At 40.7% G+C, this 13,594-nt stretch overlaps 1 protein-coding gene across 1 annotated transcript in view; it reads right to left on the bottom strand.

Annotated features, from left to right (window-relative positions):
- Positions 1-951: 951 nt before the first annotated feature.
- The window catches only part of LOC125780509 (vacuolar protein sorting-associated protein 72 homolog), a 33,539-nt gene continuing 20,896 nt past the window's right edge, over positions 952-13,594 (bottom strand). Inside the window, exons 2-5 of the mRNA XM_049472705.1 lie at positions 9,055-9,169; positions 7,317-7,493; positions 2,433-2,577; positions 952-1,393 (exon numbers count right to left, since the gene is read on the bottom strand). Coding sequence (XP_049328662.1) covers positions 1,009-1,393; positions 2,433-2,577; positions 7,317-7,493; positions 9,055-9,169 — 822 coding nt within the window. The 3' untranslated portion in view covers positions 952-1,008. The remainder of the gene's footprint in view (positions 1,394-2,432; positions 2,578-7,316; positions 7,494-9,054; positions 9,170-13,594) is intronic.

Genomic DNA, 13,594 nt, shown 5'->3' with positions numbered 1-13,594 from the left:
AAATAGCCTTGCAGCTAACGAGATAATTGGCTTGTTAGAAACGAACACAGGTAGTTTGTTCATTAGCCCGGGTGCTAATTGATGGGGTATAATAATCAATCATTGCTGGTTAGCTACATTAGCATTGTATCCCCAGTGCTAACTGGTGAGCTATAAGGTTCCATTACTTATTAGCATCAGTAGCCCTGTACTGTAGTAATGTATGGGTTATAGTCCTCATTAGCTTCATTATTCATGTAGCATTAAAGCTAACGGGTGGGACACAGTACCACCAAAACAAGCTAGTAGTTTGTTAGCATTGTAATCGTTTAAGTCAAAAGTAAAAAAGTACTTAAACAAAACTTTTAGGTGGGGTGATTTTAGGGTGAACTATCGCTTTAATCTGGCTTTCAGCCAACATGAAAAAACCTCACATCTCCATCCAACAGATTTATAATAAACTATAAAACAGAATCAGTTTATACTTTTATTAGCCCTTAATTTATCAGTCCTGCTGCTTCCAGAGTGCTGCCCCCTGCTGGATAGTGCGTGTGTGTGTATTGTGTGTATAAGTGTGTATAGTGTGTGTATAGTGTGTATAGTGTGTGTGTGTATAAGTGTGTATAGTGTGTGTATAGTGTGTATAGTGTGTGTGTGTATAAGTGTGTATAGTGTGTGTATAGTGTGTATAGTGTGTGTGTGTGTGTGTGTATAATGTGTGTATAGTGTGTGTTTGTGTATAGTGTGTACAGTGTGTGTGTGTATAGTGTGTGTGTGTGTATTGTGTGTATAAGTGTGTATAGTGTGTGTATAGTGTGTAAGTAAATGTGTGTGTGTGTAGTGTGTGTGTGTATAGTGTGTAAGTAAATGTGTGTGTGTGTGTGTATAAGTGTGTATAGTGTGTGTGTATAGTGAGTGTGTGTGTGTATAGTGTGTATAGTGTGTGTGTATAGTGTGTGTATAGTGAGTGTGTGTGTGTGTATAGTGAGTATAGTGTGTGTGTAAGTGTTTGTGTATACTGGGTGTGTGTTACGCTGTAACCAGCCCCTGTTTAATCAGGGTTTTGGGTTTGAGAGTCTTGGCGGGTGCACTGCTGCCCCCTGCTGATTGGGCGGAGTCGCTGTTGCCGGGGAAACCGTGGGCGGAGATGTATTTCCGGTACGCCTCTCGGATGATGCGGAAGGCGCGGGAGTCGGAGTACGGGATGTCGGTCACCGGGTCGCGGTACAGCGCGGGCTTGTGGGTAACGGGACACACCTCCTGCACGGGGAGGGCGGGGTCAGGGGAGGACACCTGGGGGAAGGCGGTCCTGAAGGCCTCGTCGTCGCTGAAGGTAATGAAGGTTCGGGAGCACAGGGACCTCGTCCCCACCGCCCCGGAGGACGAGCTGGACTGGGGCGTGTCCTGATCCAGCCTATAGCGGGAGAGTGACAACATGAGCACATGAATATTCATGAGCATTTTTTAATAATAAACAAACAACGTGAAATTAAAAAAACTGACTGGATCATTATGTTCAACTAGTGGGACACTGAAATATTAAAATATGATGGGACACTAAAAATGGTAGGACACTGGTACATTGAAAAATGGAGGGACACTAAGAATGGTTGGGACACTAAAAAATGGTGGGTTAGTAACAATGGTTGGACATAAAAAGGTTGGGACAATAAGAATGGTGGGACACTAGGACATAAAAAAATGGTGGGACTCTAAAAATGGTGGGTTAGTAACAATTGTTGGACATAAAAATGGTCGGACACAAAATGGTGGGACAATAAAAATGGTGGGACAAAAGAACATTAAAAAATGGTGGGACACTAACAGTGATGGGACAGAAAAAAACGGTGGGACACAAAGTGGTGGGACACTAAAAATTGTGGGACACTGGGACGCTAAAAATGAAAGAATGGGACACAACAATATTCAGACACTAGAAATGACAGAACACTGGGACAATAAAAAGGTGGGATACTGAAGACTACTACAGCTACTAAAACAGGATGGGACACAGGGACAGAAAAAAATGATGGCAAACTGAGACGCTAACAATATGGGATAGAATTACATTAAAAATTGGACACTAAAAAGAACAGGACATGTAGACAATAAAAATTAAAATAGACTGGGACACTACGAACGATGAAACACTAAAGATTAAGAGACAGTAAAGGAGGGAATGCTCACTGGGACACTAAAAATAAAAGGACACAAGGACACTAAAAATGTATAAATAAAAACTGAAAGACTGGGACACCTAAATAATTAAATGCTTAAAGACTGAATAAGATTTATGATGTAGAGTTTAATGATGAGGACCCGTCTCTCGTTACTCTGTCTCCTGTTAGAGTGAACGCAGAGTCAGCTTGTCCAGAAATCCATGTGTAATGTGTGTGTGTGTGTGTGTGTGTGTATAAGTGTGTGTGTGTGTGTGTGTGTGTGTGTGTGTGTACCCCTCCACGTCCACGTTCTCCTCCTTCAGCAGGGAGTCTGTAGCGAGGGGCATCAGTACAGAGTGATACCGAACCGTCGGTCCCTCGAACCGTCTCTTCTTATGGACATGCTTCTTCTTATCCGCCTCCAGACGCTCGTAGTTCTCTACAACACACACATACACACACACACACACACACACGTTATTAATGCGTTATAAAGGGACTAAGACTGTGTTACACAAGAAAACTAAGACTACATATAAAAGAGAACGATGTTAGAGACAGAACTAAGACTGTGGACATATCTAAAGACTGCAGATTATAAATACGTACAGTAGTATAAGGAGGACTAAAACTGTATTATAAAGGAGAACAGTGTAACAAGGAGGACTAAGACTATGTTATTGAGGGACACAGTGCTACAGGGAGGACTAAGACAAGACAAGATTTTAAAGAGATAGTGTTATTGGGAGGACCAAGACTGCATTATAAAGAAGAAAAGTGTTACAGACAGGACTAAGACTACATTATGAAAAATAACGATTTTAAAGATAGGACTAAGACTGTGGACATATTTAAAGACTGCAGGTTATGAATTGGTACAGTGTTATAAGGAGGACCAAGAGTGTGTTATAAAGGTCAATAGTGAATACAGACAGGACTAAGACTGTGTTATAAAGGAGGACAGACAGGACTAAGACTGTGTTATAGAGAACAGACAGGACTAAGACTGTGTTGTAAAGGAGAACAGACAGGACTAAGACTGCTATAGAGGAGAACAGACAGGACTAAGACTGTGTTATAGAGAGAACAGACAGGACTAAGACTGTGTTTAAGGAGGACAGACAGGACTAAGACTGTTATACAGGAGAACAGACAGGACTAAGACTGTGTTATAGAGGAGAACAGACAGGACTAAGACTGTGTTATAAAGAAGAACAGTGTTACAGACAGGACTAAGAATACGTTAAAAAGGAGAACAGTTTAACAAGGAGGACTAAGACTATGTTATTGAGGGACACAGTGCTACAGGGAGGACTAAGACAAAACAAGATTTTAAAGAGATAGTGTTATTGGGAGGACTAAGACTGCATTATGAAGGAGAACAGTGTAAGAGGGAGGACTAAGACTGCATTATAAACAGAAGCAGTGTAACAGGAAGGACTAAGTAACTAACTGTATTATAAAGGAGAACAACATAGCAGGGAGGACTAAGACTGTTATAAAGGATGATTTTAGGGACAGGACTACTAAGACTGTGTACATACCTAAATACTGCAGGTTATGAATGGGTACAGTGTGATTAGAAGGACTAAGACTGTATTATAAAGGATGAGAACAGTGTTACAGACAGGTCTAAGACCATGTTATAAAGGAGAACAGTGTAACAGACAGGACTAAGACTGTGTTATTCAGGAGAAAAGACAGGACAAAGACTGCATTGTAAAGAAGGACGGTATTACAGACAGGTCTAAGACTGCGTTATAAAGGAGAACAGACAGAACTAAAACTGTGTTACAAAGGAGGACAGACAGAACTAAGATTATTGTAAAGGAGAACAGACAGTACTTAGATTGTGTTATAGATGAGGACAGACAGGGCTAAGACTGTGTTGTAAAGGAGAACAGACAAGACTAAGACTGTGTTGTAAAGGAGAACAGACAGGACTAAGACTGTGTTATAAAGGAAGCAGATAGGACCAAGAGTGTGTTGTAAGGGAGAACAGACAGGACTAAGACTGTGTTGTAAAGGAGAACAGACAGGACTAAGACTGTTATAAATGAGGACAGAGATTACTAAGACTGTGTTATAGAGGAGAACAGACAGGACTAAGACTGTGTTGTAAAGGAGAACAGACAGGACTAAGAGTGTGTTGTAAAGGAGGACAGACAGGACTAAGACTGTGTTATAGAGGAAAATAGACCGGACTAAGACTGTGTTGTAAAGGAGAACAGACAGGACTAAGACTGTGTTATAGAGGAGAACAGACAGGACTAAGACTGTGTTATAAAGGAGAACAGACAAGACTAAGACTGTGTTATAGAGGAGAACAGACAGGACTGAGACTGTGTTGTAAAGGAGAACAGACAGGACTAAGAGTGTGTTATAGAGGAGAACAGACAGGACTAAGACTGTGTTATAGAGGAAAATAGACCGGACTAAGACTGTGTTGTAAAGGAGAACAGACAGGACTAAGACTGTGTTATACAGGAGAACAGACAGGACTAAGACTGTGTTGTAAAGGAGAACAGACAGGACTAAGACTGTGTTATAGAGGAGAACAGACAGGACTAAGACTGTGTTATAGAGGAGGACAGACAGGACTAAGACTGTGTTGTAAAAGAGAACAGACAGGACTAAGAGTGTGTTATAAAAGAGGACAGACAGGACTAAGACTGTGATGTAAAGGATAATAGACAGGACTTAGACTGTGTTATAGAGGAGAAGAGACAGGACTAAGACTGTGTTGTAAAGGAGGACAGACAGGACTAAGACTGTGTTATAGAGGAGGACAGACAGGACTAAGACTGTTATAGAGGAGGACAGACAGGACTAAGACTTTGTTGTAAAGGAGAACAGACAGGACTAAGACTGTGTTATAAAGGAGAACAGACAGGACTAAGGCTGTGTTAAAAAGGAGGACATACAGGACTAAGACTGTGTTATAAAGGAGAACAGACAAGACTAAGACTGTTATAAATGAGGACAGACAGGACTAAAACTGTGTTATAGAGGAGGACAGACAGGACTAAGACTGTGTTATACAAGAGGACAGACAGGACTAAGACTGTGATGTAAAGGAGAACAGACAGGACTAAGACTGTGTTATAAAGGAGGACAGACAGGACTAAGACTGTGTTGTAAAGGAGAACAGACAGGACTAAGACTGTGTTATAAAGGAGGACAGACAGGACTAAGACTGTGTTATAAAGGAGGACCGACAGGACTAAGACTGTGTTGTAAAGGAGGACAGACAGGACTAAGACTGTATCAAATCAAATCAAATCAAATTTATTTGTATAGCGCTTTTTACAACAGGTGTTGGCACAAAGCAGCTTTACAGAAACATGATTACAGGACAAAGAATCAGGCAAAACATTACACATAGAAAATACAGAATACAGAACCCCCAGTGAAAAACTCCCTCAGAGCTGCAGGAGGAGGAAGAAACCTTGGGAGGACCAAGACTCACATTAAAGGGGGGACCATCCTACCACTGGTCAAACGGCTTTTAAATAAAAATTTAAAAAGTCTTTTATACATCTATATAGGTTTTATGTACTCAGGAGTGTAATAGCGCCACTAATGGCTTGGATATAATCTGTAGTGGAGAGTAAGATGGTCGATGAGCAGCTGATCTGTGGTGGTGGTGGAGAAGAGCTGACTTCAGAAACTTCCATCAGTCTGGCCGGACAGGAGACGCGAGAGCCTGAGGGTCCAACATCGGTATCGGGTCAGACAGGTGGGCAGTCAGTAACTCGGAGGAAGGCAGAGAGATGGAATTAGTTTTGACTGGATTTATGTAAAACAGAGAATATAAAACATTATCAGAGTGTGGCAAATGACTCCGGCAGAACTGAATAAAACAGCCTAACTAAAGGCAGAGAGCCAGAAGGTAACATAGACATGGAGGCACCCTGAAACACCAGCATCCACCCACTCCACCGTCCACAAACCTGAGTGACCGTGTGCAGTGGGAGAACAACAGCACCAGCATCTCAGTTTACCACAATTTCCTCTGTCCATGAACCCCTGGATCTGCAGCCTTATCTAAAGGGAAAAACATTAATTACCAAAAGCTAAACTAAACAAGTAAGTTTTCAGTCTAGACTTAAAGATTGAGACTGTGTCTGAGTCCCGAACATATTCGGGGAGATTATTCCAGAGTTGAGTCGCTTTATAAGAGAAAGCTCTTCCTCCTGCAGAGCTCCTCTGAATTTTAGGCACTACTAATAAACCAGCACCCTGAGATCTGAGTAATCGCGGTGGTTCATAACAGGAGATGAGGTCTTGTAAATACTCAGGAGCGAGCCCGTGTAGGGCTTTATACGTTAACAGGAGAATTTTATAGTCTATGCGGAATTTGACTGGAAGCCAGTGCAGTGCTGATAGTACTGGACTAATATGGTCAAATTTTCTAGTTTTAGTAAGGACCCTGGCTGCAGCATTTTGAACTAGCTGAAGTTTATTTAAGTTACTGCCGGAACATCCAGACAGTAGCGCATTACAATAATCTAGCCTTGAGGTAATAAAGGCATGTACTAATTTTTCTGCGTCATGCAGTGATAGGGCATTTCTTAGCTTGGCGATGTTACGGAGGTGTAGAAAAGCTGTTCTAGTAACATTAGATATGTGTTTATCGAATGCTAGATCTGAATCTATGATAACTCCAAGGTTTTTAGCTGCTGAACCAGGGGTGGCTGAGAAGTCAGCCAGATTTAGCATTAAGTCTGATAATTTATTTCTAGCAGCTTTGGGGCCTAATAGGAGAACTTCTGTTTTATCACTATTTAATAGTAGGAAGTTGTGCGACATCCATGATTTTACATCTTCTACACAATCCTCGATTTTCTTTAATCTCACTCTGTCATCAGGTTTGGCTGATATGAAGAGCTGCGTGTCATCCGCATAACAATGAAAATTTACATGTTTTCTAATAACTTTGCCCAGTGGGAGCATATATAATGTAAATAATAACGGTCCTAATATAGAGCCTTGTGGAATTCCATATCTTACCTTGGTATAACTGGAAGACATATCATTTATCCTCACAAACTGACAGCGATCGGTTAAGTACGATTTAAACCATGCTAAGGCAGTTCCGGTTACACCGACCATGTTCTCTAGTCTTTCTAAAAGGATAGTATGATCTATTGTATCAATAGATCATATTGTAGATACCTAAAGACTGCAGGTTACTCTGGGCTGTGATCTGAGCCTCTTTCAGCAGTTCTTCCTGGCTCAGCACTGGTTCAGTATTGGCTTTCCTGCGGCGCGGCGCCTCCTGCTGGCGCTCCTGCAGACGCTCGAACGTTTTCCTCGTGTGTTCACTAGTGGACTTCCTCACAGACTTACGAACTGCAAAACGAAAAATAATACGTTATATTTTAGTAGACATTTTAGCAACTTAAAATAAAAGTGAAAAGTTGAGTCTCACTACAGTGTTTCCTCTAACTTTAAGCATTTTTAAGCAGCGACACAAACAAGTTACCGTATTTTTCGCACTATTACGGGCATTTTATGTGACACTAGTAAGGAACAGGGGTGTCAACAGATCTTGCCGCTGGGGGAGTGACTTAAATAAACAAAACTGTAATTAGCTGCAGTTAGCGCTAATAATCGCCGCCCGACAGAGTTTTTTGGTAACCCAGAGCGATGATAGCTAGGCGTTCGTCCCACGTAGCTTGTTTTAACACGGTAAATACGCAGACGGTTAGTGGCTAATGCTAATAATGCTCCGGCAGTGCTAGCTGGGGTTAGCAGCATGCTACAGGCCTATAATTCTCACCTCTGAAAGGCGAAAGAGCTAGCACATAGTGTAAAGGGATAATGCTAATACTGCTCCAGCAGTGCTAGCCATGGTTCGCAGCAGGTTACAGGCCGATATACTCACCTCTGAACAGAGAAAGAGCTAGCTAGCACTTAGTGCTGAGGGTTAATGCAAATGCTAATGCTGCTCCAGCAGTGCTAGCCATGCTAGGTCAATAATACTCATCTCTGAACAGTGAAAGAGCTAGCACTTAGTGCTGCAGTTAGCGGCTAATGCTAATGCTGCTCCAGCAGTGCAAGCCATGGTTAGCAGCAGGTTACAGTTCTATAATACTCACCTCTGAACAGTGAAAGTGCTAGCACTTAGCGCTGAGGTGAATGGCTAATGCTAATACTGCTCCAGCAGTGCTTGCCGTGGTTAGCAGCATGCTACAGGCCGATAAAGAGCTACCACTTAAAGCGGTAAGTGGACAGTGCTAATGCTGCTCCAGCAGTGCTAGCCAGGATTAGCAGAAGGGTACAGTCCAATATACTCCCCCTGAACCGTAAAAGAGCTAGCTAGCACTTAGTGCTGAGGGTTAATGCAAATGCTAATGCTGCTCCAGCAGTGTTAGCCATGCTAGGTCTATAATACTCACCTCTGAACAGTGAAAGAGCTAGCACTTAGTGCTGCAGTTAGCGGCTAATGATAATGCTGCTCCAGCAGTGCAAGCCATGGTTAGCAGGAGGTTACAGTTCTATAATACTCACCTCTGAACAGTGAAAGTGCTAGCACTTAGCACTGAGGTGAATGGCTAATGCTAATACTGCTCCAGCAGTGCTAGCCATGGTTAGCAGCATGCTACAGGCCGATAAAGAGCTACCACTTAAAGCGGTAAGTGGACAGTGCTAATGCTGCTCCAGCAGTGCTCACCAGACATTTATGAACCCATAAGATTTTACTCAGTTGCTTCATATAAACCCCTTCATTCTGAACTCACTTTAAGTGCGTATTCTCCTCTATAGAGATTCTCTAGTATAAACGTGTTTTTAAGGAGCAGTCAGGTGAGTTATCGATTTCCTACGATGAAACATTGTGTAATTCGTGACCCCGTTTCGCTAATCAGGCTAAATTTTGCTTAATTTTTAGGTTCTAAACATTGGTACGTACGTTCTCCGTACTCCTGCAGGTCCTGGTGAGAACGTTTCTCCGGCTTCAGTCTCTCGGTTCTCTTGGGTTCTTCAGACGGACGCTTCACCTTCGGCTTCACTGCTTTTACAGGCTCCTACATACACACAGTTATTTAACAGCATTATTAGTGTATTAGCATGTGGCTAGACATTATTAAAATTAATATAATACAAAAAAAAAATATTTCAGTTTTTTTTGCAGATATTTATGCAAAGATTCAGCACCTTCTGTCTGAACCCAACCATTTGTACCATGAGTAAAAGTATTAGAAAATACATTGGACTCTGAGAAGTGTATTATTGATGCATTAATTATTCAAACAATAAAAAATAAATAAATAGCGCTGATTTGGATTTGATTATTTTTGAGCATTTATAGTTAGAAGATGGGAAATGAGAATCAGAATTATCAGAGAACAAATATTGTCCATAGCAAGTACAACCGTATGGAATATCCTGAAGAAGAAAGTCGTCACTGGTGTAGTGAGTAAATAACAGCTTTGTGTGTGTATGTATAGTGTATAGTATAATAAAGGCTGGGTCTATAGTAGTGTGTGTGTGTGTGTGTGTGTGTATAGTGTGTGTATAATAAAGGCTGGGTCTATAGTAGTGTGTGTGTGTGTGTGTGTATAGTGTGTGTATAATAAAGGCTGGGTCTATAGTAGTGTGTGTGTGTGTGTGTGTGTGTGTGTGTGTATAGTGTGTGTATATTAAAGGCTGGGTCTATAGTAGTGTGTGTGTGTATATAGTGTGTGTGTAATAAAGGCTGGGTCTATAGTAGTGTGTGTGTGTGTGTATAGTATGTGTATAATAAAGGCTGGGTCTATAGTAGTGTGTGTGTATAGTGTGTGTATAATAAAGGCTGGGTCTATAGTAGTGTGTGTGTGTATAGTGTGTGTATAGTGTAATAAAGGCTGGGTCTATAGTAGTGTGTGTGTATAGTATGTGTATAATAAAGGCTGGGTCTATAGTAGTGTGTGTGTATAGTGTGTGTATAATAAAGGCTGGGTCTATAGTAGTGTGTGTGTGTATAGTGTGTGTATAGTGTAATAAAGGCTGGGTCTATAGTAGTGTGTGTGTGTGTGTGTGTATAGTGTGTGTATAATAAAGGCTGGGTCTATAGTAGTGTGTGTGTGTGTGTGTATAGTGTGTGTATAATAAAGGCTGGGTCTATAGTAGTGTGTGTGTATAGTGTGTGTATAATAAAGGCTGGGTCTATAGTAGTGTGTGTGTATATAGTGTGTGTGTAATAAAGGCTGGGTCTATAGTAGTGTGTGTGTATATAGTGTGTGTATAATAAAGGCTGGGTCTATAGTAGTGTGTGTGTAGTGTGTGTATAATAAAGGCTGGGTCTATAGTAGTGTGTGTGTGTGTATAGTGTGTGTATAATAAAGGCTGGGTCTATAGTAGTGTGTGTGTGTATAGTGTGTGTGTAATAAAGGCTGGGTCTATAGTAGTGTGTGTGTGTATAGTGTGTGTATAATAAAGGCTGGGTCTATAGTAGTGTGTGTGTGTGTGTGTGTGTGTGTATAATAAAGGCTGGGTCTATAGTAGTGTGTGTGTGTGTGTTTGTATAGTGTGTGTATAATAAAGGCTGGGTCTATAGTAGTGTGTGTGTGTGTATAGTGTGTGTATAATAAAGGCTGGGTCTATAGTAGTGTGTGTGTATATAGTGTGTGTGTAATAAAGGCTGGGTCTATAGTAGTGTGTGTGTATATAGTGTGTGTGTAATAAAGGCTGGGTCTATAGTAGTGTGTGTGTGTGTATAGTGTGTGTATAATAAAGGCTGGGTCTATAGTAGTGTGTGTGTATAGTGTGTGTATAATAAAGGCTGGGTCTATAGTAGTGTGTGTGTATAGTGTGTGTATAATAAAGGCTGGGTCTATAGTAGTGTGTGTGTATAGTGTGTGTATAATAAAGGCTGGGTCTATAGTAGTGTGTGTGTGTATAGTGTGTGTATAATAAAGGCTGGGTCTATAGTAGTGTGTGTGTATAGTGTGTGTATAATAAAGGCTGGGTCTATAGTAGTGTGTGTGTATAGTGTGTGTATAATAAAGGCTGGGTCTATAGTAGTGTGTGTGTGTGTATAGTGTGTGTATAATAAAGGCTGGGTCTATAGTAGTGTGTGTGTATAGTGTGTGTATAATAAAGGCTGGGTCTATAGTAGTGTGTGTGTATAGTGTGTGTATAATAAAGGCTGGGTCTATAGTAGTGTGTGTGTATAGTGTGTGTATAATAAAGGCTGGGTCTATAGTAGTGTGTGTGTGTGTATAGTGTGTGTATAATAAAGGCTGGGTCTATAGTAGTGTGTGTCTGTGTAGTGTGTGTATAATAAAGGCTGGGTCTATAGTAGTGTGTGTGTGTATAGTGTGTGTATAATAAAGGCTGGGTCTATAGTAGTGTGTGTGTATAGTGTGTGTATAATAAAGGCTGGGTCTATAGTAGTGTGTGTGTGTGTATAGTGTGTGTATAATAAAGGCTGGGTCTATAGTAGTGTGTGTCTGTGTAGTGTGTGTATAATAAAGGCTGGGTCTATAGTAGTGTGTGTGTGTATAGTGTGTGTATAATAAAGGCTGGGTCTATAGTAGTGTGTGTGTATAGTGTGTGTATAATAAAGGCTGGGTCTATAGTAGTGTGTGTGTGTATAGTGTGTGTATAATAAAGGCTGGGTCTATAGTAGTGTGTGTGTATAGTGTGTGTGTAATAAAGTCTGGGTCTATAGTAGTGTGTGTATAGTATAATAAAGGCTGGGTCTATAGTAGTGTGTGTATAGTATAATAAAGGCTGGGTCTATAGTAGTGTGTGTATAGTGTAATAAAGGCTGGGTCTATAGTAGTGTGTGTGTGTGTATAGTGTGTGTATAATAAAGGCTGGGTCTATAGTAGTGTGTGTGTATAGTGTGTGTATAATAAAGGCTGGGTCTATAGTAGTGTGTGTGTGTGTATAGTGTGTGTATAATAAAGGCTGGGTCTATAGTAGTGTGTGTAGTGTGTGTATAATAAAGGCTGGGTCTATAGTAGTGTGTGTGTGTATAGTGTGTGTATAATAAAGGCTGGGTCTATAGTAGTGTGTGTGTATAGTGTGTGTATAATAAAGGCTGGGTCTATAGTAGTGTGTGTGTGTATAGTGTGTGTATAATAAAGGCTGGGTCTATAGTAGTGTGTGTATAATAAAGGCTGGGTCTATAGTAGTGTGTGTGTGTGTGTGTATAGTGTGTGTATAATAAAGGCTGGGTCTATAGTAGTGTGTGTGTGTGTATAGTGTGTGTATAATAAAGGCTGGGTCTATAGTAGTGTGTGTGTGTATAGTGTGTGTATAATAAAGGCTGGGTCTATAGTAGTGTGTGTGTATAGTGTGTGTGTAATAAAGGCTGGGTCTATAGTAGTGTGTGTATAGTGTAATAAAGTCTGGGTCTATAGTAGTGTGTGTATAGTATAATAAAGGCTGGGTCTATAGTAGTGTGTGTATAGTATAATAAAGGCTGGGTCTATAGTAGTGTGTGTATAGTGTAATAAAGGCTGGGTCTATAGTAGTGTGTGTGTATAGTGTGTGTATAGTGTGTGTGTAATAAAGGCTGGGTCTATAGTAGTGTGTGTATAGTATAATAAAGGCTGGGTCTATAGTAGTGTGTGTATAGTGTAATAAAGGCTGGGTCTATAGTAGTGTGTGTGTATAGTGTGTGTATAGTGTGTGTGTAATAAAGGCTGGGTCTATAGTAGTGTGTGTATAGTATAATAAAGGCTGGGTCTATAGTAGTGTGTGTATAGTGTAATAAAGGCTGGGTCTATAGTAGTGTGTGTGTATAGTGTGTGTGTAATAAAGGCTGGGTCTATAGTAGTGTGTGTGTGTATAGTGTGTGTGTAATAAAGGCTGGGTCTATAGTAGTGTGTGTGTGTGTATAGTGTGTGTATAATAAAGGCTGGGTCTATAGTAGTGTGTGTGTGTATAGTGTGTGTGTAATAAAGGCTGGGTCTATAGTAGTGTGTGTATAGTATAATAAAGGCTGGGTCTATAGTAGTGTGTGTGTGTGTGTGTGTGTGTATAGTGTGTGTATAATAAAGGCTGGGCCTATAGTAGTGTGTGTGTATAGTGTGTGTGTAATAAAGGCTGAGTCTATAGTAGTGTGTGTGTTTAGTATAATAAAGTCTGGGTCTATAGTAGTGTGTGTATAGTATAATAAAGGCTGGGTCTATAGTAGTGTGTGTATAGTATAATAAAGGCTGGGTCTATAGTAGTGTGTGTGTTTATAGTGTGTGTCTAATAATGGCTGGGTCTATAGTAGTGTGTGTGTGTGTATAGTGTGTGTATAATAAAGGCTGGGTCTATAGTAGTGTGTGTGTATAGTGTGTGTATAATAAAGGCTGGGTCTATAGTAGTGTGTGTGTATAGTGTGTGTATAATAAAGGCTGGGTCTATAGTAGTGTGTGTGTGTGTATAGTGTGTGTATAATAAAGGCTGGGTCTATAGTAGTGTGTGTGTGTGTAGTGTGTGTATAATAAAGGCTGGGTCTATGGTAGTGT

Source organism: Astyanax mexicanus, unplaced genomic scaffold, assembly GCF_023375975.1.
Source record: "Astyanax mexicanus isolate ESR-SI-001 unplaced genomic scaffold, AstMex3_surface scaffold_31, whole genome shotgun sequence".
Taxonomy (NCBI): domain Eukaryota; kingdom Metazoa; phylum Chordata; class Actinopteri; order Characiformes; family Acestrorhamphidae; genus Astyanax; species Astyanax mexicanus.
Note: the sequence above shows the minus strand (reverse complement) of the source record. Positions and strands in the feature narration are given on the sequence as shown.